The sequence below is a fragment of the Simochromis diagramma genome, unplaced genomic scaffold, assembly GCF_900408965.1.
Source record: "Simochromis diagramma unplaced genomic scaffold, fSimDia1.1 OVJJ01000553.1, whole genome shotgun sequence".
Classification (NCBI taxonomy): Eukaryota; Metazoa; Chordata; class Actinopteri; order Cichliformes; family Cichlidae; genus Simochromis; species Simochromis diagramma.
The window spans coordinates 1281783-1309280 of NW_024387095.1; the positions used below are offsets into that span (position 1 = coordinate 1281783).

Sequence of the window (27498 nt, forward strand, 5' to 3'; positions counted from 1 at the left end):
TTGATAGGGGTCCTTTTCAATCATTTTTAAGATTTAAGTTAGAATTCTGGGTCTGCTGTGTATGTGCTGAAAAGTGTAATATCGAGTTTCTGCTTATCATTACAGTTATTATTTAAAAAACTGAAAACGTTTCATTCACTGCGTAATGAACTGATTTAATTCATTCCCAGCCGAGAAGACTGTATTTGTGTCTTTACTGTATGACTTGAACGGAAATCGACAAGCTGTTGCTGAAATAATGAGAAAGGCTGCCCCCAGTTGGGCACAATAGGAACTACTGCATTTTTGGAAACCTAGTCACTCTTTGGTAATTTCAGTATTTTTTGTTTTTACGCTTGTTTATATGTAACTAAGACAAACGGGAATATTTTGGGGTATGCACTCGTCACTATAGTATTTTATTTTATTCTGTACAGTTGTGTACTGTATTTATTCTTATTGTATTCTAATTTTTGCTACATAACTTTTGCACTGTCCACTTTCTGCTGTGACAAAACAAATTTCCCACGTGTGGGACTAATAAAGGTTATCTTATCGTATCTTAGAGAGCGAATAAAGATCTTACAAGTGTTAAGGACGACAGCCAAAGTGCTAGTTAAAGTTGCTTTCCAATTACAATTCAGTTATGTTTTTTGTTTTTTTACTTCCTAGTTCAGAAATAACTTAAAACATGCCTGATCCGACAGGATTTGTGTTACTTTTTATTTCAGTTAAATAATATATTTTGCAGGGAAAAATCTGCCGTGACCCGGATTCGAACCGGGGTTGCTGCGGCCACAACGCAGAGTACTAACCACTATACGATCACGGCGAGCTATCCGTGGGATAGGGAGTATGGGTCGTTGACAGAACCCCTATGCTCGCATGGTGGTGAAACACTAAAATCCTATTAATTATGGCCAATACGGGACCAACAGAAAAGTCATTTAGAAATTCGAATTACAGTTTTTATCAGACTTTGCTGAGCGAGCAGCAAGTTACTTCTAAAACGGTGAGAGACACGTTTGCGGTCTGTTTGCTTATGGCTCTACTTTCTTCACGCAGTAGAGTGGACATATTTTCTGTGCCTCGTGGTGTGGGCGTAGCCTACGGCGTTTTAAAAACGTATTCGCTTGCTGATTGGTCAACCGTCGTGTATTCATACGGATTCAATGCATTCTCTTTACCCATTGGTTACGGGGTCGTTATCTCTCGTTTATCATTGGTTCAATAAACAAGACGTCCGAATTTCAAACTAGATTGTCTGTCAGTGTGTTGTCGAAGGAAGCGAGAGTGAACGTTTGCTAGCTAACAAGTGTTGGGTCTAAACGGCCATTTGGAAACAGTTAACATGTAATTAATGTTAACTAAGCTGTTTTTTTCTAATTCATTTTATAAGCTACAAGATTGACTTTATTAATTACAAATGGCACAAGGCGTACATTCGGGACAGATAGGATTTTTGGACTTCAGTCCAACAAGGAGAGACTACACAGACAAAGAGAACGATGTTCCTGTCCTGAGTTTGATCCAGTTTTCAAAGGCTCCTTTCGTAACCTTTGGGTCGGTTAAGCTGGGCACCTCCAAGTCGGCTGTTCTGAGGATTGAGAACCCTACAGAGTATGCTGCAGCGGAGGTTTCTGTTGACAAGATCCCCTCAAGTAAAGGCTTTTCAGTGGACTGCAGCACGTTCAAAATCCAGGTATGTTTTAGCTTATACAGAAAATACACGAGTACCCATTCACACACCAGATTCCAAACTCCACTGGGATTTTCATATCATTAAATACATTCTTAAAGATTTCTGTTTATAAGAGTCGGTCCTTGTTTCCAGCCTGGGGGCTCGTTCACTCTGGTGGTGACCTGGACGCCAACCGAAGAAGGTGGGATCAGAGAGCTAATCGTCTTAAATGCCAGTGGTGTCCTCAAACACCAGGCTGTCCTGCTGGGGAGAGCAGAGGCACCAAAAAGGAAAAAGGTAAGCATCCACAGCTTTACACGGAGGCTCTTACAGCTAATGTTACTCTCAGATAGCTGAAGTTTTTTTTTTCCGCCTTCACTTTGCAGTATGTTTTGATGAGCAGCTGCCAAGTAAGAAAGCAGCAGTGAAGACATTATTTATTCCAAAATGCACTGTTAATCATCGGAGGTCATGTCAGTCACTAAACAGAAGTGAAACCATGTGAAAAGTAAAACAAAAGCATTTTTAGATCAAGACAAGTTGTTGGATATGAAATATGGTCATTGATCTGTAAATTGTAATGTGCACGTAATGACAGACTCAGTGAAAACTGAGATATATTTATATCAGGATGTTCATCATTGTGTTGTGTCTGGTTTCAGCTTTTTTTTATTTTTTATTTTAATGTTGCCTATTGTAACAGTGTTTTTAACATAGATTGCATCCACTGGCCTGTCTCACTTGAGGTTAAGTTAGGCTGTATGTGAATGAATGACTTTAAGCTATTTTAGGTAAAAAAATATCACATTTGACCTCATCAAATGAGAAAATGCCTTGCCTTTTTTGTACCAACAGTAAGATACAAAAGTAAGGCTTTTGGTGATATTTGGTGAGTTCAGTGCAGTTGTGATGTGTGCTTTCAGTAATAACTGGTATGACTCTTTAGTCTGATTATTATGAGGCAGTTATAGCCTTAACTGGAGGCCTAGCTTGTATGATTTGTTTTGTAGGCTGCAAGTTAAAAAAACATCATTGAAAATGTGTGTGTGTGTTTTCAGAAGACCTTATGGGACACAATCAAAAGCAAGAGAGAGGGTGAAAAAATGACAACACTCAGAAGGAAGGTCGAGCACCCCCCTCTCAAGATGGCTGCCAATAAAACCTTCCAAGTGTCTCGAAATCCACAGTACAAACGGGACAAGCCACGCAGCCCGCTCGCTTCACTTAACGAGGGCAAAGGTGCCATAGAGAGGTCCCTAACCAAGCACAGCCCCGCTGGGGATCGCTGCCTGAAATCAGACAAGCAGAAAGCCTTAAATCTGAGCCAGGAGCAACAGTCTCTGGTCTTGCCAGAAAAGGAGAACGTTCAACAACTTAATAGGAACTCTCCGCTGATTTTGCTTGTCCCGGCTGCACAGGTGGTAGACTCTGGTAGCATGTCCGCGAGCCCAGATGTCCTTGCAGGAAAACCTGAAAACAAAGATCTTACCAAAATCCTCAACAGGACGCTGTCGCCAATTGGGACGCCAGAGAGGTTTAAGAAGCTCATGCCTTGGATTGAGTCAGAAATCCCACTCCCTGCTACTGCAAAGTCTGCAGCTGCTGCTGCTGACAGTGAGTTACCTAGAAGCCCCCTCCCATCTTTGAAAGAGGCCCTGTTTCTCATCGACTCTGATCTGATCGATGTTAACACCAGCCCTCCAGATAATAATTCGAGCTGTAACTTTTCAGATTCGCTCGAATCTAACAGTGAAAAACACGGCTGTCGACCTGACACAGATGTCCTCAAAGCGTCATCTGGTAGCCCTGAGCTGTCAGAGTCCAGCGAGCCCAGACTTACTTTCTTTGTCAGCAAAAAGGCAGAGAAAGTGAGAGAGCTGGGTGTTCCGGAGGCTGATAAACTTCCTGGAGGGACAAAAAAAGGTTCTTTCACCTCTGCCACAGTGACAAAAGGTAAGGCACCGGTGGAGGCAAATGGTTCAAGTGGAAGGAAAATAAAGAAGTCACGACGAAGGCTCCTGCAGAAAACGCTGGAGCTGTCTGATGGCAGCTGTCCGTGTGAGTCGGGTCCAGAAAGTCCTAGCCTTCCTGTCATAGACTCGGACAAAGGAATCAGCCCGTGTGATGACAAACCTCAGGTCCCAGAGTTTATCTCCTCCAGCACCAGCCCGAGGCTCGCTGCCTCACCTGCACCCATCACCTTCCCTGTCTCCTCCCCTCCACCTGTGGCTCCTTCTCGCTTTTCTTTCTCAGTAACGTCCCCACCTCATTCAGTCCTTGTTCCTGTTGCTTTTACCATCGCCTCTCCAACACCTGTGAGCTCATCTTCTCCTCATCATCATGACCTTTTGTCAAAATCTAAAGTGTACGAGCAGCCCCTAGCAGTTTTTACACCTCCTCATGTTCAGGAAGACTTGTTTCCCGTTAACGTAGTAGCGAAGAGCAAGAAGAGGAAGAGTGAGGAATTTCTGAAAACTGATGGGAAGATTGAAGATGACAGGAAAACCAAGCAGGTAAAAAGGAGCAAGGTAGTTCCTGGGAAAACCGAGCCCTCCCGATCAGTCCAGGAGAGGAGAGGTGCATCACAAAGGCAGAGAACATCAGGTGAGCCTCCTTCAAGAAGGTTGTTCATGTCTTTGTTGAGCTGGAGGCTGTAGCTTGTGTGTCTGCTGTTTTAGATATGCTTTATACTAACAGCTCTATTATGTTCAGAGAGAGGAGGAATAAAAAAATCTAGACGATATCTCCACAAACTTTAAATCAGCACCTTTTGAATTGTTTAAGCTACTTATGCTCATAACACATTTGTTTTCTTTTTGTATCACATATTTATTTATTTATTTATTTATTTCACTTTCAATAAAAGGGTTGCTGGTGATAGTGATATATGGCTCATGCCAGTATCGGTTGATGTTGGTATCAGCCGATGTTGTCCTTGCTGACTGATTATTAGTGGATGTCACTGGCTGATATTTATCTGTCACATCAGTTTTGCAAACTGGCTACAAAACCAGTGACAGTTCAGTTGATTTTAAAAAGATTTCATTCCCTAAACAAAGGGCTAAATGACAGACAGAAAAAAATAAATTTAGCCATCCATCATGGGAAGCTGGAGTTTCTCTCAGTCTGTCACAGGGTTGTAAAATAAAATAAGAACTGAAAAGATATCGTTATTTTAAACTTTGGTGCTGGACTCGGAGCACGGGGTGTTATTTTCAGGCCGTGTTTGTAATATTGGCAGTTTGAAGGTGCATAACCTGCTGACGGTTAATGTCCTTATATTGTGGATTTATTGAAGTCTGATGCAATTTCTATCCCTCCCCGTAGGCTCAGTTCGCTCAGTGACCGCATCATCTCTAAGGACTATGAAGTCTGCAGTTCCCGCCCAGGCTAAGCTACCACACTCCAAAGCCGTCTCACAAGGTATACAGGAATATGTTGATAAATTGGGGTTAAATAATGCTTATAATCCTTTCTGCATTGTTACAAAAATGGATATTCGTACAACTCAGGGCCAAAGTTTTAAGTAATAAGTTAGCTTGTCATTCGTACGAGCTAAAAACTCTTTTCCTTGACTTTGATAGGAAATGTACCATTGGTGGGGAAAAAACAAAACAGCTTAATTAAAAAGATTGGAAAAGAGTGTGTTTAGCCTATAAAGTGACATGAAGTGCTATCATCCATCTGTTTGCTTAATCACTTATCCAGTTCAGGGTTGCAGGGGATGGACGTAGTCCTGCTGTCACAGGGTGAATGCCAGGCTACACCCTGACAGGTTGCCAGTCAATCATTTAGCTTTTTCTTATTATGGTTATCAGAGATGCTTTGAGTCACTTCATTCAATAAGCATCCTCCTTAAAGAAAATTGACTACTCCATCACAGCCATAAGACCAACACAGATTATTTTGATCTGTGTGAGTCCAAAGATAAAAGTATGGAGCTGGAAAAGGGCATAATATAACACATATAACATAATATATGTTTAACTGCAGCAAAGAACCAAATACTTCATGTGATTGTGTGCCAAGAGTGGAACTGTGGTCATTTATGTGGGAGTCAGGTGTCACAGTGAAGTATGTGAGGGTGGTGCAAGACATGTATGAAGACATGTAGGAATTTCAGGGTGGCTGAAAGGTATGGTCAGATAGGAGTCTCTTCAACTATCTTTACCCATCACACGACTCACTAGGATTTGGTGACAGTGGGAAGGAAAAACTTAACAGGAAGAAAGTTCTGACAGAACCAGGCTCGGCGATCTGCTGCGATTAGTTGAGGGAAGGAAGAAGAGTGAAAGTCAGTGTGATAGAACATACGTGTGTGAATGAAGGATGATACCCTGTTACGACTCATAAAGGGAGCAGCTGATGATGATGAGGATAATGGCGTCAATAACAGTTTCTTCTGTTGTTCACAGGTGCTCCATCTCGAAAGGCACCTGGTGCTCCCTCTATGAAGACAGCAAAAGTAATCGCTGTGGCACAGTCGAAGCTGAGCTTTATTAAGCCTGCACAAACAGGTTTGTGAACATTGGAAGAATGATAAACACTGTGAAATGAGCTTTGTGATTTGCTTTTATCTTTAATTTGTTTGTTTTTTTGTTTTTGTACTGTTTTCTTTCAGCTCTACCCAGACACCCGATGCCGTTTGCTGCCAAGAACATGTTTTACGACGAGAGGTGGATAGAGAAGCAGGAGAGGGGTTTCACATGGTGGATCAACTACGTCCTCACCCCAGATGACTTTAAGGTCAACACCGAAGTCGCCAAAGGTAACAGGCAGCAGGCTCAAACATGAGAAGATCATGGTAACACCTTAAATATCTCTAACCTCTTAAATCTGGACCCTCCTCTTGTGTGTCTCGTGTAGTAAATGCTGTGTCCCTTGCTATGGGCGGTGACGACAAGTATAGTGTGCCCAAAGCTCCCACCAAAGAGGAGATGTCCTTCAGCACTTACACAGCCAGACGCAAGCTAAATCGCCTCCGTCGCTCCGCCTGTCAGCTGTTCACATCTGACGCCATGGTCAAGGCCATTCAGAGGCTCGAACTGGAGGTGGAGGCCCGGCGGCTGCTTGTCAGGAAGGACCGCCACCTTTGGAAGGACATAGGTAAGAGTCCTGCTTAATGAAAGCTCAATGCTCTGAGATTCCCGTCACTAAGGCCTGTTCGTGTCATCTTTCAGGTGAACGTAAAAAAGTCCTCAACTGGCTCCTCTCGTACAACCCTCTGTGGTTACGGATCGGACTTGAGGTATTCTGACACATGTGTTTTCTTCTGATGTTCAGCGTTTGCCATTTCCAACAATGTTATTATTTATTTATTTTTTTACCCTGAATATTGCTCATCTTCAGACGATCTACGGAGAGCTGATCTCACTGGAAAGCAACAGCGACACCTTGGGCCTGGCTGTGTTCATCCTCCAGCGACTGCTGTGGAACCCGGACATTGCTGCAGAGTTCAGACACCCCCGAGTGCCCCACCTTTACAAAGATGGTAATTTGAGAGGATGTTGGGTCAGCGTCAGAGCTAATAGAAATACCAGGAGAGCCGAGACTTTTAGTTTAATTGAATTCAAAGTAATTAAAAATGGGGCATTGTTTGTGTGTTTATCAGCCCAGGTTTGCTTTTGAATTTCCCACTTGAGCTGTAGCACAAGTCTCGGTTTGCCTTTATCATCACCAGACAGAAACACTTTATTATAGAAAATTAACAACTTGGGCATGAGTGCAACCTTAATTAACCGACTTCTTGTTATTCCTTCGCTGACTCAAACTTTTAATTTCCTTCTAACAACACAACAACAATGACATTTTGCACTGGAATAGATGTGCTTTATATTATTAGACTGAGAGAAAAAAAAAAAGTAAAATAGATGAGGAAATGGGCAGCACAACCAAATAAATATAACTAATTAATAAATATAGATACAGTGTGCATGATGCTCAATGTTATGCTGCCAGATCTATAACTGTCTGAAATGTGCAGCTGCAGTTGCTTCAGTTGATGTGATGATTATTTGGATGATCATGATTATTCAAATGTTCCAAACGCAAACATAATTGATTAACACTCAGGTGAAAAACAGGATGTTTCACTTTTTCTTTTCCCCTCTTCACTTTGAGTAACCGATTACTTTTTGAATGTGATTAGTTCTCATGAGGCTTAAAGATCACTTTGGATTCATTGGATTAATGTCCCAAAACCTCTAATGTTGTTTTATTCCTAAAATTAATCTGGGAACATAATGCTGAAGAGCCCAAGACAGATGACAGAGCAAAGGATGAAGGAAATACTTTCCTGATTTTGTAGATGTTTGGAATTCCTTTTTAATCCCACTTGCAATTAAATAACTCAAACAACTTGGGAGTGTAAAGACTACTTTTTAAAACAAGGATATCTTGTGATCAAAATAAGATTTCCTTTGTAAACTGGAAATTGTCTTTATTGTCACTGTATGAATGCCTGTTTACCTTTTCTCGGTTAGGCCACGAGGAGGCGCTGTCCCGCTTCACTTTGAAGAAGCTGCTGCTGCTCGTGTGTTTCCTGGATAAAGCCAAAGAGTCCCGGCTCATTGAACACGACCCCTGTCTGTTCTGTGTTGATGCTGAGTTCAAGGTACGCCAGAGACACAATGTGTCACCAACAAACATTTGTGGAAAATTACAATTTTTGTACATTGAATAAAAGCTTAAGATAGTTAGACTCTTTTCTTGGTATTGAATGGGAGAGCATATGATGTCATTGTGCTTTTGGAATGATGATAAAGGAAAAAAAAGCTTAAATAGGTTAAAAAGATGAGTCTTGAACTGCTTTTTGAGTATACTGAGCTCATGGATCAAAGAATCGAGGAGAGAGATCTCAAGAGTAAGGGTCACGATTGCAAAGGCTCAGTTAGCTTTAGTTAGTTTTTCTTCTAGATTTAGGGATGGATAATAAGCTCTGATCAGGCGACCCAAGAGTCCTGGTGAAAAGTTAACCTCTGTACAGATATGCTTCACCATGAAGAGGCCTGAAGATAAAAACTAGAGGTTTGAATTGAATTCGAAATTTAATGGGGAGCCAGCACAGTGAGATCTGCAGAGGTGTGACGTTAGAGGCCTCGAAGGATGTGGTAACGAGCCTCGCAGCAGCGTTTTGCACAAGCTGGAGACGATCCAGGGAGGTTTTACTGAGGGAGGCAAAGAGTGACTGAAATAAAAGCATGAAAAACAGTTTCCCCTTTTCTGGTCTTTTTGGCTTGTGTTAACCTCTGTCGTGCTATGTACTGCTCAATTTTTTTACATTTTTATTTAACAGGCAAGTAAAGACCTGCTGCTGGCCTTCTCAAGGGACTTCCTGAGCGGAGAGGGGATCCTCCCGCGGCACCTCAGCTACCTCGGGTTACCCGTCTCCCACGTTCAGACGCCCCTGGACGAGTTCGACTTCGCTGTGAAGAATTTGGCAGTTGACTTAAAATGTGGCGTTCGTCTAGTGTGAGTGTGTCGGCATGAATTTTAATGCGATGCTTGGATCCCAGATGCGTGTGTGCTTCTCTCAGAGGTCAGGCTCAGATAGGCAAGGGAATTGGGAGCTAAGGACTCTCAGACAAGGCGGTTTCAGACAGGGGATTTCCTTCCTTGAGTTCTCACTGAAGGATTGGCTCTTTGACAGCCCTGACAGTGGTTCAGTTTCAAGTCTGTGAGTCTGTTAAATAATTTTTTTTTTTTTTTTTTTTTTTTGTATTTGCTCCTTAAATAGAAAAGAAAATTCAGAGCAAATCTTTGACTCCATTTTATTTGTCTCAGGTTCCCTACAGGATATGATGCAATTTAATGTTACATATTTTTCTGTTTTGTAATTACATGGGTATTTTTTAAAATATCCTGTATTTCAAGTGGGTATGTTGCCCCTAATGTTGTCCTGTACTCTGATTGGCCAACATGTAGTTAGGGTTATAACAGCATTTAATTAAATGTATTTAAAGAATTCAAATTGACATGAACCAGATTTAAATTGGCAAAAGCTGGATTTGACCTTGACTAGCCCTGTATGTGTGGATCAGGTTCTCATTAGATACTTGTTTATGTTCAGCTGCTGTGGGATTTTAAATGTGTGACATAAACATTTCATTGCATGACAAATCAGTTGAAGCGATGATGATGATGATGATGGAAGCTAAGGATCATCTTTTTGCTTTAGGCGAGTGATGGAGCTCCTTGTCCAGGACTGGAGTTTATCTGTGAAGCTCCGCCTCCCGGCCATCAGCCGCCTGCAGAAGGTCCACAACGTCGATGTCGCTCTACAAGTTCTCAAAAGCAAAGGGATCGACCTGAAGGACGAACGTGGTAATTAATCAATTTCTGAAAATCAAATTTGTATATACTGTTTAAGATATGAACATATTAGTTGTGTTTTATATTCAGACACTTTCTTTGGAAATCTCACTGCTATAGTTTTGCCTTGAGTGTAAACAAGTTCTATATCACCTTGTAGTCTGCTGACTTTTTTTTCTTACTAAACTTTATTGAGCTTACATGAAAAGAAAATTCAGAACTTTGCTTTGATGGTATTTAAATGTTTTGTTTTTATTTTCAGGCTCAACCATTGATTCAAGAGACATTGTGGATGGACACAGAGAAAAGACACTGAGCCTGCTGTGGAAAATCATCTTTGCATTTCATGTGTGTATGCCTTTGTTTCCCCCATTTGAGAACCCCCATCCCAATAAGTGAAGAGAGTTGATTGATATGGTGTTACTGCATCATATGTTCAGGTGGAGGTGATTCTGAATGAGGATCAGCTCAAGGAGGAGATTGGCTTTCTGAAGAAAACCCTGAGGACTAAACGGAGGCTAGCATCTCTGAAGGCCGATCGGGGTCTTCGGCAGACGCCTGCAAAAACCAGAGTCCCGTACGAACATGGCAGCACCAAAGTTACCCTGCTTATGGACTGGGTCCGTTCCGTTTGTGACTTTTACAACCTGCAGGTGAGACTAAATAGTTTAATTTTAGCTAAGAAACCAAAGAAAATAGTTTCACATTCAGAATTAAACTGATTTAATTGAGGCTTGTTTAAGTTTTATCTCTTTTACTGGTTGCTTTTACACTTTGCCCACTAACTACATTTTTTTTAACTTGAGGTTGATGCACACTAAATAAAACGTTACCTTGATCTTACAAAGCTGTAATACAGTAGATTTTGGTCATTGTTTTGTGTCGCTTTTAGATTATATCTACACACTTTTCCTCATTGCTTATCATCTTCATCTTTTTATAACCTTTGCAGCTTCTTGTTTGCATTTTTTTTTTATAAAGAAAATAAATAAATAAATAATCTAATTTAGGTTACTAAATCTCAGTTTATTTGCAATGCATGTATTCTAACTCCTTTGCAAAGACCGCATCATGATTTAGACACAGATTTTAAGAACATGGAAGATAACCTTGTGCATTCACGTGACTTACTTTATACAATGTTACAAAGATATATTTTCACCCAGGCAGTGTAGGCATTTACCCATTTCAATGTGCGTTGTAGGCAAGTTATCCAAACAAGGATACATTTAGCTGAACCATGGAATTCGTGGTGGGCTACATTGCTAGAGCACCCAAAACCCGCAAATTTTGGATGTGGTTGAAAAATGTCTTTCAATGTCTATTTTTTTTATAGCTTAAACCCTAAATATGCTTTTCGGTGGCATCTCAGGGCTTTCAGAAGAACAAAACGAAACAACACTGTAAATATAAATGATATTTGTGTGATACAAAATGACAGGTTTGTTGGTTTTTGCTGACCTTTGGAATTATCATATTTGCCACAAAACGCAACCTTGACATTGTGATAGATAGATAGATAGAGATAGATAGATAAATAGATATATAGAGAGAGAAATTTTCAGAAAACGATAGTTGGAAACGATAAATAAAGTCTCTCTCTGCCTGTGTGTGTGCAGGTGGAGAACTTCACCGTGACGTTCTCGGATGGCCGCGTCCTGTGCTACCTTATCCACCACTACCACCCGGGTCTCCTGCCAGAAGCGTCTGTCAGTCACCGCACCACTCAGACTGTCGAGTGCTCACCAAGAGGCCGACTGGAGCTCAGCTGCTCAGCCAGCGACTCCGACAGCTCCTTTGACTCCCTGCCCACAGGCCCAAACGGTATGTCAGCTGTGTGCTGCAACCTTAGTGCAACCATCTGTGCCGGGGGGGATTTAAAGAGGAAAAAAAAAAAAGTTCACTTGGATGTTTGTACCTCAAACAGACATTTGTAGTCTGTCAGAACATGAAAACAGTGAATATGAAAGGAACTCTGAATTATTTGAAAAAATAAAAAAGAAATGTAACAAATAAATAACACACAGTATGTTTATTACATTACATCTTAATTTTTAAATTTTTTTTAAGTCACGGTTACCTCAGCTTCGTGATGTCATAACATCAAAATACATACACAATACAAAAGAGAGTTGTTACTGACAGTATCTATTTATTCGCCAACAGGACCTGATTCTCCATCGCTGGAGTTTAAAGAGTTACTGAAGAACGAGAAAAGCAACTTCAAACTGGTCAACAGTGCGGTGTCTTTTCTGGGCGGTGTGCCCGCCATGATCAACCCGGCCGACATGTCCAACACTATCCCCAATGAGAAGGTGAGACCAGGTGGGAGGTGTGTCATAGCTTGCAGGAACACAGAACATTGTTTTTGGTGAATTTCATAACAACTGATTATTAATCCACATTCAGTGTGTTTTATATGTACTTAACAAAGAGAAACACATTCCCAGCACTGCACTAAGCTAATTCCCTGCCTGCAGTCTTGTGCTACAGATGTATAAATGATCATGTGTAAAAACAATAATACAAATGTAGCTTTCTGATTCAGTAGCTCTGTGACAGATGTTTGCTTTTAAATGAATTAAGCTCACTTTACAGGAATTTCCTCCCCCATGAGGACAAACTCTCTTGCAATCATTTGTCTTTAAAATCTCAGGATTTGGTAAAATAAGGCTTTTAACGCCTCAATTGTAAAGATATTTAATATACCAAAATGTGAGAGAGAATGCAGCACTGTCTTCATCCACGTAAACTGACTTGCAGGTGGTGATGTCGTACTTGTCCTTCCTGTGCGCTCGCCTGTTGGACCTACGGGACGAAACCAGAGCTGCGCGGGTCATACAGGGAGCCTGGAGGAAATACAAGCTCAAGAAAGATTTAGAACTCTACAAGGTTTGTGGTTTTTACTTATTTATCAGTTAAATTAAACTCACAGTTAAGTCAAGTGTTAATGAGACCCTTTAGCCCTTTATGTCTGATACTGGCCTAATATTGGTCATGGGTAACTATGGGTGTTTGAGGTGTACTTGTCAATAAATGAACCTCGAAGACGTTGGTGGATGTAAGTCACACGTTAAAGGATTGTTAACTCTACACCCATCATGTTTGCAGACTGATACGCTTACAAAATGCTACCAAAAAAGTAACCTCTGTAGAGAAGGTTATAATGTGTTTAATGTTGCTTCTTGTTTCCATGCAGGAAAGAAACATGGCTGCCATGAAAATCCAAGTATTTGTGAGGAATTTTCTTCAGAGGCGCAGAGCTAAGAGGCAGAACCAGGCTGCTGTCGTCATCCAGACCTCATGGAGAGGTTATGCAGCCCGCAAAAAGCTGCGACTTAGAAAACAGGCTCAACTTCGGGCTATGCAGCATGAAGCCGCAACCGTCATCCAGGTGTGTATGTGCGTTATATATCTGAGGGTTAGAAGTGGTGTTTGACAAAGTCACATATGGCTTTGGCTTTTTGAATCTAACTAGATTCAGCTTCTCAGGTGATGGTTAATCTGACTTTGTTTCTAGTTGTGAATGACTTTGTTCAAGGACATTTTGATGTTCATGATCATCTATTAATGTGCTGTCTAGTCAACACTGTGATTACACTTTTTTTTTTTTTTTTTTTTTTTTTGGATAATTTTACTGTTTTGTCATATCAAGGATAAATCCAGCATAATGAAGCTACCACATGTTTTTGTTCTTTGAATTAAATGGGTCTTATCTTGTCCTTGCAGGCTCAGTGGAGGATGTTTTCAACCATGAGGGCTTACCAGTGCCTCAGATATCATACCATTGTTGTCCAAGCACAATGGCGAATGAGGAGGGCGGCCTCCGCTTATGGGAAAATCTACTGGGCGACGACAGTCATTCAGAAGTACTCACGAGCATGGGCCATTTCAAAAAGAGACAGAGCACATTATCTCTTACTTAGGAGCGCTGTGGTAAAAATACAAAGAGGCTATAGAAGATGGAAAGCTCAGAAAATACAAAAGGAAAACTGTGCGGTCAGAGTGATACAAGCTGCTTTTAAGAAATGGTACGGAAGAAAAATGTCCCAAAGAACTGCCGCTGCTGTGAGAATCCAGTCCTGGTACAGGATGCAAAAGTGTCTCAATCAGTACAGAAAGATCAAGGGAAGTGCTTTCCTCATTCAGGCTCAGTACAGAGGCCTTGCACAGAGGCGCCGTTTTCTCACATTAAAACTGCAGCACCACTCAGCTGTTGTCATCCAGAGTGCCTTCAGAGGGCACGCTGTCAGAAAAGAAGTGTCGGAAATGAGGTGCGCTGCAGTCGTAATCCAGCGCTGGTGCAGAGCTTCCATGACAAGAGACGCGGAGAGGAAAAAGTTTGTCAGGATGAAATGCGCGGCTGTTACCATACAGGCAGCGTATCGTGGGAAAGTGGCTCGAGACTCTCTGAAAAAACAGGACAGGGCAGCAGCTGTGATCCAGGCAGCTTTTAGGAAGCACGCTGCCCGTAGGCGCTACCTGATCTTGAAAAGAGCTGCAGTTCTAATACAGCAAAAGTACAGAGCAACACTTTTGAGTCGCAAGACAAAGAATGAATATAACTCTCTAAGGGCCGCTGTGCTCACTGTGCAAGCTAACTGGAGAGGCAGAGTGGACAGGAAGAGGATAGAAAAGTGGCATCAGTGTGCATCTTTTATACAGGCTTGTTATCGTCGGCACAAAGTGCAAGCAGAGTATAGAGCCAAGAGGGCAGCAGCTGTGGTTCTACAGAGCCATTACAGAGCTTATTTGGCTGGAAGGAAGATGAGGAGAGGATACCTAGAAAAGAAAGCGGCATCCATTACTCTCCAAGCTGCATTCAGAGGGATGAGAGTTAGGGCAGAGTTGAAGAAAAAGCACCAGGCAGCGACTGTCATTCAGGCTTTAGCCAGGATGTTTTTATGTAGGAAACGTTATCTTCTGCTTCACAGTGCAGCGATTGTCATCCAGAGCCGATACAGAGCTCTTTTGCTGTGGAGGGTGGAGCTAAATGAATTCAGAAAACTTAAGCAGGCGACTGTTAAGATACAAGCTGTGTTTCGGGGATTTAGAGAAAGGCGGGACTTGAAGAGGCAACATAAAGCAGCCAGAGCAATCCAAGCTCACTTCAGGATGCACAGAATGCGTGTGGCTTACCTTGCCCTTAAGTGTGCCTCCATCATTATTCAGGAAAGGTACAGGGCCAAACGGCTCATGGATCAACAGATGCAGAGTTACAGAACAATGAAACATGCAGTCATAGTAATCCAAGCAGCATACCGTGGCCACAAGGCCAGGAGAAAGATTGCAAACATGCACCAAGCTGCTTCAGTCATTCAGAGAAAGTTTCTGGGCATCCGGGATAGAAAAAACTTCCTGGCTGTCAGAGTGGCAGTTTTGGCCTGTCAGCAGAGGTACAGAGCAGTAACCCTGGCAAGAAAAGCACGGCTGGACTATCTCTCAAAGAGAAGGGCAGTAGTTTGTCTACAAGCAGCTTACAGAGGATATGTAGTTCGAAAGCGGCTGTGTATTGAGCACATGGCAGCTGTAACAATTCAGTCTCAGTATAGAATGTACCAGCAGAAAAACAACTACAAGAGGCTCTGCTGGGCAGCCACTGTATTGCAAACACGTTACAGAGCTAACAAAAAGATGAGAGCAGAGGTGCATGCCCTGAGTGTTAAGAAAAATGCAACTGTTGTCTTACAAGCTGCCTTCCGTGGAATGAAATTAAGACAGATGATCAAACTGCAGCATCAAGCTGCCAGTGTTATCCAGAGAGCTTACAGAGCTCACTGCGAACACAGGGAGTATCTCACTCTGAAATCCTCTGTCCTGACTGTTCAGAGAAGATATCGAGCCTCTGTAGCAGCAAAGAAACAGTTGCAAACATATCAGAAACTGCGCAGAGCTGCTGTTGTTCTTCAGGCAGCGTACAGAGGGCAGCAGGTCAGACAGGAAGTTGCTCGTTGGCATCAAGCTGCTACTGTGATCCAGTCTGCCTTCAGAAAACACAGAGAAGTCGTCAAATTCCAGGCCATGCGTCTATCTGCCATCATCATCCAGAGACGTTATCGGGCTCGTGTTCTTCAGAGGCAAGAAAGGGAAAACTTCCTAAGAATGAGACATTCTGCTGTGGTCCTACAAGCAGCTTTCAGAGGTCATCGTGTCAGGTCTGACATTGCCAAGATGCACAAAGCAGCTACTGTCATTCAAGCAAACTTCAGGAGATATAAACTTCAATCAGAGTTCAGGAGACAATCCTGGGCAACCTGTGTCTTACAGCAGAGGTTCAGAGCTCAAAGAACCAGAAACCTTGTGGTGAAACATTATCAAGAGGTTAGAAAAGCTGCCATCATTCTACAGGCTGCATATCGTGGAATGAAATCCAGACAGATGATCAAACTACAGCATCAAGCTGCCAGTTTTATCCAGAGAGCTTACAGAGCTCACTGCGAACACAGGGAGTATCTCACTCTGAAATCCTCTGTCCTGACTCTTCAGAGAAGATATCGAGCCTCTGTAGCAGCAAAGAAACAGTTGCAAACATATCAGAAACTGCGCAAAGCTGCTGTTGTTCTTCAGGCAGCGTACAGAGGGCAGCAGGTCAGACAGGAAGTTGCTCGTTGGCATCAAGCTGCTACTGTGATCCAGTCTGCCTTCAGAAAACACAGAGAAGTCGTCAAATTCCAGGCCATGCGTCTATCTGCCATCATCATCCAGAGACGTTATCGGGCTCGTGTTCTTCAGAGGCAAGAAAGGGAAAACTTCCTAAGAATGAGACATTCTGCTGTGGTCCTACAAGCAGCTTTCAGAGGTCATCGTGTCAGGTCTGACATTGCCAAGATGCACAGAGCAGCTACTGTCATTCAAGCAAACTTCAGGAGATATAAACTTCAATCAGAGTTCAGGAGACAATGCTGGGCAACCTGTGTCTTACAGCAGAGGTTCAGAGCTCAAAGAACCAGAAACCTTGTGGTGAAACATTATCAAGAGGTTAGAAAAGCTGCCATCATTCTACAGGCTGCATATCGTGGAATGAAATCCAGACAGATGATCAAACAAAAGCATCAGGCTGCCAGTTTTATCCAGAGAGCTTACAGAGCTCACTGCGAACACAGGGAGTATCTCACTCTGAAATCCTCTGTCCTGACTGTTCAGAGAAGATATCGAGCCTCTGTAGCAGCAAAGAAACAGTTGCAAACATATCAGAAACTGCGCAGAGCTGCTGTTGTTCTTCAGGCAGTGTACAGAGGGCAGCAGGTCAGACAGGAAGTTGCTCGTTGGCATCAAGCTGCTACTGTGATCCAGTCTGCCTTCAGAAAACACAGAGAAGTCATCAAATTCCAGGCCATGCGTCTATCTGCCATCATCATCCAGAGACGTTATCGGGCTCGTGTTCTTCAGAGGCAAGAAAGGGAAAACTTCCTAAGAATGAGACATTCTGCTGTGGTCCTACAAGCAGCTTTCAGAGGTCATCGTGTCAGGTCTGACATTGCCAAGATGCACAGAGCAGCTACTGTCATTCAAGCAAACTTCAGGAGATATAAACTTCAATCAGAGTTCAGGAGACAATCCTGGGCAACCTGTGTCTTACAGCAGAGGTTCAGAGCTCAAAGAACCAGAAACCTTGTGGTGAAACATTATCAAGAGGTTAGAAAAGCTGCCATCATTCTACAGGCTGCATATCGTGGAATGAAATCCAGACAGATGATCAAACTACAGCATCAAGCTGCCAGTTTTATCCAGAGAGCTTACAGAGCTCACTGCGAACACAGGGAGTATCTCACTCTGAAATCCTCTGTCCTGACTCTTCAGAGAAGATATCGAGCCTCTGTAGCAGCAAAGAAACTGTTGCAAACATATCAGAAACTGCGCAGAGCTGCTGTTGTTCTTCAGGCAGCGTACAGAGGGCAGCAGGTCAGACAGGAAGTTGCTCGTTGGCATCAAGCTGCTACTGTGATCCAGTCTGCCTTCAGAAAACACAGAGAAGTCGTCAAATTCCAGGCCATGCGTCTATCTGCCATCATCATCCAGAGACGTTATCGGGCTCGTGTTCTTCAGAGGCAAGAAAGAGCAAAGTTTTTGAAGTTGAAACAATCCGCCATAGTTCTCCAGGCAGCATTGAGAGGCTGGCGCGTCAGGAGGGATGTTAGCCGACAAAATCATGCTGCTGTTGTAATCCAGTCATGCTGGAAATGTTTGGTGGAACGACGTATCTTCCAAAGAAAGAAAGATGCAGCTGTGAAACTTCAGCGGAGGATTCGAGCAGTGCAGCTCGGCAGGCAGGAGAGAAGCAAATACATCCAAGTGAGGCAAGCTGCCATCACACTTCAGAAACACTGGCAAGCCTGGATTGCAAGACAGCAGGTAAAGTTCATTTGCAGTACAAAAATAAACAGAGTACCGTAATTAAGAGGAACTGCAGCTTGTTTGGAGTCTCACAGTGTTGAAATGTGATTTGTAGTAAGCAGTCTCAATGTGTTATGTGGAGGGGAAAAAAAAAGTTGCTGGTTAAATGTAAGCCAATGTTTTTCAGGTACTAAAGGCTGCTCGTGCAGAGAGGCGGCTACGTTTTACGTCGGCCATATTTCACCATCTCAGTGCCATAAAGATCCAACGAGCACTCAGAGCTCACTGGGCTTTGGAGTCCGCTAAAAGACAGATCCATTCTGTTATCACCATACAGGTAGAGTCACAAAACATCCACAGTGCTACATCTATTGAAGAGTACAACAGTTTTTACAAATGGCATCTTGACTTTTTTTAAAGCGACTGGTGAGAGCGAGGCAACAGAGAAGACGCTATCTGGAATACAAGCTGAAGGTGGCTACAGCTCAGAGAGCAGTCAGGCACTGGCTAGCTCGTCGCCACAAGGCTGCGACTGTCATCCAGCAGGCTGTCTGGAAATTCCTCCTCCTCAGGCGGCAGAAGAGGGTTCAGCAGGGTATTCTCAAGGCCCAGGTACCGTAGCCAGTGCTGAGTGTGGTAAAGATGTTGCCTGTAATTTTAAAGGGGAGAGTCGCAGATTTCCAATTCAGTCTATATTTAGGTGTCCAAAGTTCATTCAACCTTCAGTCACTTCAGTTAGAACAGCCCATTAAAGATCTGCTAAATCTTTTCTTTCTACAATCATCAGTCCATGACATTATAACTGGGGAAACAATTTCAGGAGGAGGACTGTTTTTAACATCTGACTGTTGCGAACATGGCCTAATTTTACAAAGAAAATATAGGTAACACTTTATATGACAACCCATAGGTAAGCAAAGAAAGGGATGCACAGAACTCCCCTCTCCCCAGCCACCTCTTCCAGCTCATCTGAGAAACACAGAGATGTTCTCAGGCCAGGCAAGAGATATAAACTCTACAATATCTTCTGAGTCTGCCACGGGGCCTCGTCCTGGTGGGACAGACCTAGAACACCTTATCCAGGAGGCATTCATATCTGCCTCCTGGATAAGAATGCCTCCTGGATAAGAATGCCTCCTGGATAAGAATGCCTCCTGGATAAGGCACCTCAACTGGCTCCTTTTACTGTAGAGGGTATAGCGGCTCTACAGTAACATTATTTCTAAGTAAAAAGGCCACCCATCATTCCAAGAAAGCTCATTTCTGACACTTGTATTCCTGATCTCATTCTTTAGGCCATTACCCAGAGCTTGTGACTAGGGCTGGGCGATATGGCCTAAAATCCATATCGCGATATAATTTGAAGCACGTGCGGTAACGATATATATCGCAATATATTATTTTCTTCTCTATAACGTATTTTCCATACTATAAGGCACACATAAAATCCTTTCATTTTCTCCAAAATCGAGAGTGTGCCTTGTGTATGAATTCTGGTTGTGCTTACTGACCTCAAACCGATTTGGGCGTGCAGAAATCTGTTAAAAAATGTTTTAGTACAACTTTGGTAAGCCGCACTGCTTGATGGATTGTCAGAGCATTACGGTTGCCATAGTGAGGAGCTTCGCGGAGTAATCTGGGTCCAAAACTCCTTCCGCTTCAGGTCCCAAAGTCAAACGAACACTGAGCGTTAAAAACGGTCTAAATTCTTTCATCTTTAATAAAATCATCAGCGTTGCTGCTTTACCAGGTGTAACAATTAAGTTTAACATCCAGGCATCCATGAAAACAGAAGTTATTAAATTTAACGGAGTTAGAAGTTAACAGGAAGTTAGCTCGCTAGTTTCCACCTAAACATTTCATACCATGTTCTGACTGAGAGATTTTTGAAACTAATTAAAACGTACAGCTCTGGTACCACTTCCAACATAAATGAAGACAGAAAACTAAACAGCAGTGGCGTTTGCAGGGTTACTGAAGTTGGACTACCTGGTGTATAATGTTGTGCTACCTGATTGCTAGCGACACAGCTATGTTAGCATAACATTAGCACAGTGAAGCTGGAGGATGAACGCCAACTTTTTTTCCACTCGATAAAAGTTAACATGAGGGATTCTGGTGGTCAGGGACGAATGCAATCGCATAGCAGGATGCTATACACGGGCCAAACTTCAGTCAGGAGAACAACTGAGACTTTTCATCCACAATAGGTTAGTTATTAATATACTGCAACAACATGGGGATAGGAACAGCTGTGAGAGAATTCAACATAAATGAATCAAATTAACGGAAGTGGAGGACGCGCAGTTTTTGGCTTTCCTCATATTCTAAAAGTGCTTCGTCTCTTTGCTATGACTGTCGCCGGGCATAATTTGCAGATGATAATGGTTGTAGCCGCTGCGATGCTTTCAACCAAAACAGGCATCATAAACATGCGGTAGAGCGGTATAGTCAAAATCTCTATCGTTGGCCAAATTTATATCGTTTCTGTCGTATATCGTTTATATCGCCCACCCCTACTTGTGACCATAGATGAGAGTAGGGACGTAGATTGACTGGTAAATCGAGAGTTTCGCTTTTACTCTCAGCTCTCTGTTCAGCACAACGGATCGGTTCAGCATCACTGCAACCATAGACCCGTCTGTCTCCCGCTCCCCTCAGTCATGAACAAGAGCCCAAGATGCTTCGGCCATGGCCTCAGACTTGGAGGTGCTGATTCTCATTCCCACCACTTTATACTTGGCCAGTGTCAGCTGGAGGCGACAGACCTGATCAAGCCAAAAGAACAACATAATCAATGAAAAGCAGAGATTCTGGGACCACAAAAGTGAAAGCCTCCTGCCACTTTGCTATGCCTACAAATTCTGTCTATAAAAATTATAAACAGAATTGGTGACAAAGGGCACCCTTGGAAGAATCCAATACCCACTGGGAATGAATCTGACTTATTGCCAGTAATGTGGACCAAGCTCTTGCAACGGTTGTATAAGGGCCGAATGGCTCATATTAACAAGCAACACACCAAGGAATCAAACCCTCTCGTCTACCGGGAAAAAAACTCTAATATACAGGCAGCCAGCCAAGGACATGCCAAGATACCGCTTGTCACCAAAAGCAACTTCTAGCTGGGACAGAGTCCAGCCCCTGTCCAGGAGGCTGGTTCCAGAGCTCAAGCTGTGTATTGAGGTGAGCCCGGTTATATCTCTTTGGTACCTTTCAACCTCACACACCAGCTCATGCTCCTCCTCCACCTCCACCAGAAAGTTGACGTTTCACCAGCCTCAGTAGCTTGGGATCAGCCCACCAGGGTCCACCAGGGTCTCCCTTGACTGGCACCCGTCACACACTGCACCCAACCCCTATAGCACCCAACCCCCTCCTGTGGATGGTGGGCCTACAGGAGGAAATGCTCATTTGCCTTCTCCAGGTTGCGTCCGGTCAGGCCTCCAGGGGCTCTCCTTCAGGTACCCTCCCCAGGCCTGGCTCCAGGGCAGAGTTCCACTAACCCTATCCCAGGCAGGGTGAACTGTTCCCTTGATTGTGTACACATAACGGTCTTCTGAACAGCTCTTTGTGTGGTTCCTCACCCAGGACCAATTTACCATGGGAGATCCTACCAGGGGCAAAAGGCCTTTCGAGTGCATAGCCCCTGGAGTTCTTGGGACACACAAACCCCTTGACTACAATAATATAGCAAATTACAGAGGAGAATTTATGTAATGCATAAGTAACGTTAATAATTTTGTAACTTAAGGTATTTTATAGGAAAAAAGACACAATTTATACTTTTAAGTACTGCCCAATTTCACGGAAATTTTATGGACAAGCAATTTCCCAATTTTACATCATAAATAAACTGTACTGTTCTATGGACATGTCATAGTATGGAGTAGATTAATTGTGCCTTTGTATATCATCATCATCATTATCATCATTATTATTATTATTATTATTATTATTATTATTATTATTTTTTTTTTTAACATCTTTTCTTAATATTCATCATGTTTGTGAGTATGACAGATGTTTTAAAAACAAAATTGAGTTTCTCCCAACCCCCGAGTTTTTGTAGGTAACTATAATGACATTGTTATTAAAAGAAAAATAAATTTAAATTCAATTTAATGATGGAGGAATCACTCCCTTAGTTGCAGGCTGTGTTTTAAAGTGTTACCAAAATTAAAAGCAACAACTTGTTATCCAATCTTTACTTTATCCTCATCATTTTGATATTTGTGGACAATGTAGTCAGCAAAATGTTGTTACAACCTACAAAGTAAGGCAATAACAGCCTTGCTGGGATCATTTCTTTAATTTTGCTGTTAATATTTAATACTTCTAATAACAGTTTACACTAGCAAAATGTTTGCTATGAATTGATGGAAATCAAATAATTTTATACACATTTTGCCCTGAAAATTGTTAACTTATTTAGTTTTCCAACAGTTTGAAACTAATGTGAGTTTTTGTTTTGTTTGTTTGTTTTTAATTTAATTTAATTTTAACCACTTTCTCCTTCTAGGCTCTGTGGAGAGGACACTGCTCCCGCAGATTGAATGACAATCCCAAGATTGTAAAGCTGAGGCACCGCTTACGTGTGGTCACTGCCAGTGTCCGAGAGGAAGACAAACTGTGCAATAAAACTTCATCTGCACTGGACTACCTTCTTCGTTATAAACACTTCTCGTACATTCTGGAGGCCTTGAAAAATCTTGGTAAGGCTTTTTGTTGTCTACTCGTTTCCCCTCATGCTGAGTACAAAAATGGAAAAATTGTTTTAAACAGCATTTTCCCTGCAAGTCATCCCACAGCTTTAGATGTGGCAACTTATGTAACACTAAACAGCTTAATGACAATATCTTTGGCTCACCCCACCACAGCACTGAACAAACGCCATGCAAGTTATAGTTTACTCAGCTTACGATCAGACATTATTTTCAACTGAGTGAATGAGCACACGTGAGCCATGACGAATTAATGACGAATTATTTCACATATCATTATGAGAGGCAGAAGATGCATGTAGTTCCTACCAAACATTTAGATGGTCCCAGTAATATAGTTACTTTTCACTGTGAAGTAACAGTGATTTCTGGAAGTGTTCCTGGGCCCAGGCAATGATTTCATGACACAGCCATGCTTGGTTTTAAAGCAGTGTTGCCTGAGGGCCTAAAGATAGCAGATATTCAATACTGATTTGTACTTGTGCCTCTTGCATGCTGATATTTCTCCTCATTCTAATAATCTTTAGATGAGATATTCGATGCAATTTAACATTGAGGACCATTATAAATGAGTGAATGGACAACTCGAGAATGAGTATTTAAATTGATACCATAGACGTATCTACTAGAAATTCTTCTGAGAAACTGCCTCTTTAAAACGCTTCAGCATTTCTGGAGCATTTCTTTTTCTTTCTTGTCTTTCTAATGTGTGACGTGTAGAATCAAAACCCACTTCTGGTCTTTGAATTATGGTGGGTAATATTTTAGGGACTATTTCTGCAATCACTCCCAAATCTATTAAATATATTATAGTTTAAAATGTGTAAATATATATGTGCCTAATTGGCCAAAATGCATACTTCTTATTCATGTAAGAGTGCATCTTATGATTTGTCCTGACTGAAATCTCTTTGTGCGTGCCTTTGTGTTTGCATGTTGCATTCGTGTGCAGAAACCGCCACCAGGCTGTCCCCAGAGTGCTGCGAGCGGCTTGTGGAGAGCGGAGCCACTAACGTCATCTTCACACTAATCCGCTGCTGTAACAGGAGCGTCCCCTGCATGGACGTCATCACCTTCTCCATTCAGATACTTCTCAACCTTTCCAAGGTACTGCAGACACAGAAGAGCACTTTGTATTTAATGCTTCCTCATGAAGTAATCCGGTACTCTCAGGTTATAAACATAAAAGGTAAACCGGTTAATTTGTTTAGTGTGACATTAAAGCTGAAGGTAGACAGTTGTTTATTCTTTGTTTTTGTTTTTCTTTTCCTACAGGCCCAACATTAGATTAAGCTGTTTTAACTGTCTGAAGACACATGAAATGGAGGAGATATGTTTTAGCTTATATTTTGCTATCTCCACCTCCTCCACTCCTCAGTTCCAGCATATTTAACAATGTCAGTGTCAGATTTCACCTAAGACTAAGGGTAGGACAGCAACCTCCTTGTGACTAGAAAGAAATGATAGTTTCCCATTGGTTGCATTGAATTTCTTCACATTTGGCAAAAGTTAGCAAGTATTTCCACCTAGGTGTGTCACGATACTGGACATTAGTAGTCGGTACAAACAGCAGTAGAACTGAACAATTCTCACAGCCCAATTCGATACCAAAACAGAAATGATCTGAAGTGACATCTCGCATACTCGACCATAAACTGCCTCATTAAAGTCATTTTCAAAACACTGGCAGATCATTTATTTAAAATGTTAACATTATATAGCCTACTAATGTTATATTACACTAGCATAAGCATTTAATGTTAGCCATTGCAAACATTTTAGCCAGTGGAACAAAGCTGATTTCACAGCTTTGTTGGTAATTTACATTTTGGCATAATAAAAGCAGGATAATGGTTTGGATGTTTGTAATGTTAATTGAAAAGCATTCACGCTGATCTATTCAAACTGATCTGGGAGCTATTCTTTTAGTTCACTTAGGCCACACAATTTCAGTACAGTACAGTAACATGCTTGCATACGGCTTTTTGGGATATCAGTCCTTACTCACATTTTCAGAATTTTGGTAGGAAATGATACAACACATATTGGTTCTGGTGACATCCCTAGTTACAGCAACCAACCTATCACACACTTACACAATGGTTTTGGGCCAGCCATTGTTTTCCTTAGTGTGACTGTAATATAAGGTGGTAACAAATACTTATTTATGTACAGATATAGTAAATGCAGAGTACTTTTATACAGTATTCTCATGGCTAGACATTTTGTGTCATCATATAAAGGTACATAAAAGTATATAAAAGTTGGTGCTGCATCACTATCCAGTATTTCTTAAATTCAGCAGTATTTTTGGTTGCATTATTTTAAACAGTAACTTGCAAGAACACAGAGAAGATGCATTTAAAGAGCTCTATCACTTAACTCTGGTTGTCTGAAAATATCTGAACTAAAGTGTTATCAAGCTTTCCTGTTTTCTCTAAAAGCATTTCCCATTTCCTGTATATAGATCTGACCCTCTGTCAGACTGTTTGCTGTTGTCGATTTCTCTCTTCTCGCTGTGAACTTTGTTCTTCTTGCAACATAATCTGCCTGACTGTGACGGGAACATGTTGGCGTGGTAGACCCAGACATCTTACTTATTTGTTTTGAATCTTCTGGCTGGAAAGGGATTGTTTAGACAAGTGGGGGTTGAATAAACCTGTAATCTGTGTACTGTCGATGGTAAATGACCGTCAGCACACCCGTGCTTTTGAGAAGCTTACACTGCTGTGGATGAGGGCAGCAGCAAAACATTTGTATGGGAATGTAAAGCTTTTGGATCCAAATATGTTCCCTCACAAAAGCCACCAGACTCATTTGACAAAAACAGGTTAATTCGTACCGTTCTAAAACATCAAACAATAGGACAAACTAATCCCTGCTTAGTTTTGAGAAATTACACCTCCCATCATTCTGTGCAGTGTTTAATGAAATGAGATTACCAGCATGGAAGCTGTATCATGATTGTGGCTTTAACAGCTTTGCTTAAGGCCTTACATGTCATCTACAATCTATAAGAAACTGCTTTCTGTAAAGCTAATTTAACTGCAAAGTGACCATTTATGTGGATATGTAGCAGATAAAACATGTATTATGTTCACTTTTTTGTGTGTGCGTGAAGCATTAAATATGAAGAACAAAGTGGACGGGGGTGGTGTTCATTTTTGAGTGTTTCTGTCTTTTTCAGCCAAACTAGAACATGCAACAGTGGATGCGTTAGTGTTGTTTAAGTGTGCAGGACTAACATCGTCTCCCCTCCCTCCTCAGTACCACAAGACCATTGAGGCGGTGTATTCAGTGGAAAACTCTGTGGAGACGCTGCTGGACCTGCTGCAGAGATACCGGGAGAAGGCAGGGGATAAAGTGGCAGAAAAGGGTGGAAGCATCTTCACTAAGGCCTGTTTCCTTCTTGCGCTCCTGCTGCAGGACAAGCAACGCACTGAGGTCCGTAGACACTGTAACAAACAGATAACACGAGTGCATAAATACCAATATCAATGATATTTTTACACAAGAGAAAATGCTAACTATTTTGCTTACTGTATTTTCTTTAGGAGGTCAAAAAGCTACCCAAGGTCTTGGATAGGATCCACAGTATTTACCGCCTCACTGCTCGCAAACACAAGATGGACACAGAAAGAACAATCATCAAGCAGAAGATGAGCGCGTCGATCAACGGGAGCTTCTTCGTTCCAGTGGCGCCTCGAAAATCCCGCGCTGCACCAAAGTATGGATATTCCTGAGTTACATAATACGCTGTAAGAGTGCTTGTATGTTTCCAGAGATAACTAAAAGTTTTTTGTTTTCTTTCAGGTTTGCACCAGATTGGGTTCTCAGGCGAGATAAGCTGAAAGACATTGTAGACCCCCTCAGGGCCATTCAGATGGTGGCGAACACACTGTCCATTGTGCTGTAAATAAACATGCTCATATATATATATATATTTTTTTTTTAATCCATGATCTTCTTTTTAAAAACGTAAGAAAAGTTATTGCCGTCTTATTTTTATTTTTTGTAAACCAATTCATTTTTATGTATATAATAAAATGGATTTGTCTATTAAATTGTTTCTTCTGGATCTACTACAGTGGGGAGAGGCATGCAAGGTTAACCTGTAACAGCACATGTCAGGATCGCCATTACTCCCAAAACGGCAGTTTTTACTAAAATCCCTTTTGATGTAATACCGGCCTGTGCAAACAAGAAGACAGTATGAACAGATGGGTGCAGGAGTGTGTCATTGGCTGCTGACTTGTGATTAACAAGTCCTGTGATAATCCTCCACTCACACTTAGAATGACTGAAATTTACAAAATGGACTACAGTAGGGGTTAATGGTTAAGGTGTGACAGTGGGTAAAAATGAGCCACACCCTGTTAGATAATCATAAGCAACAGTCATTATGTGACAATAACCACTGAAGAGTTGAAAGAGCAGTAAGCAAACCAGACCAGTGAAAATTATTTTTGT

At 41.9% G+C, this 27498-nt stretch overlaps 1 protein-coding gene and 1 non-coding gene across 4 annotated transcripts; one reads left to right on the top strand and one right to left on the bottom strand.

Moving 5' to 3' along the window:
• Positions 1-739: 739 nt before the first annotated feature.
• trnah-gug lies at positions 740-811 on the bottom strand. Its single transcript has one exon. It is a non-coding gene; the product is annotated as a tRNA-His (tRNA).
• Positions 812-843: 32 nt separating this feature from the next.
• On the top strand, positions 844-27379 carry aspm (assembly factor for spindle microtubules). 3 transcript variants are annotated; one of them, XM_040046293.1, is made up of 27 exons: positions 844-1681; positions 1814-1957; positions 2719-4264; positions 4988-5083; positions 6076-6177; positions 6282-6428; positions 6527-6766; positions 6841-6908; positions 7010-7151; positions 8143-8273; positions 8955-9130; positions 9837-9982; positions 10233-10318; positions 10411-10623; positions 11590-11794; positions 12137-12285; positions 12734-12862; positions 13170-13364; positions 13700-16704; positions 18019-18322; positions 18492-18641; positions 18725-18916; positions 22827-23019; positions 23981-24135; positions 26296-26472; positions 26583-26755; positions 26842-27379. In XM_040046293.1, exons 1-27 carry the CDS (start codon positions 1406-1408, stop codon positions 26942-26944), a joined length of 8643 nt encoding a protein of 2880 aa, XP_039902227.1. In that variant the 5' UTR covers positions 844-1405; the 3' UTR covers positions 26945-27379. The 3 variants fall into 3 exon arrangements, with proteins under 3 accessions (XP_039902227.1, XP_039902226.1, XP_039902224.1); XM_040046292.1 differs by having other exon boundaries at positions 982-1681; positions 2722-4264; positions 13700-18322; XM_040046290.1 differs by having other exon boundaries at positions 984-1681; positions 13700-18322.
• Positions 27380-27498: the final 119 nt, after the last annotated feature.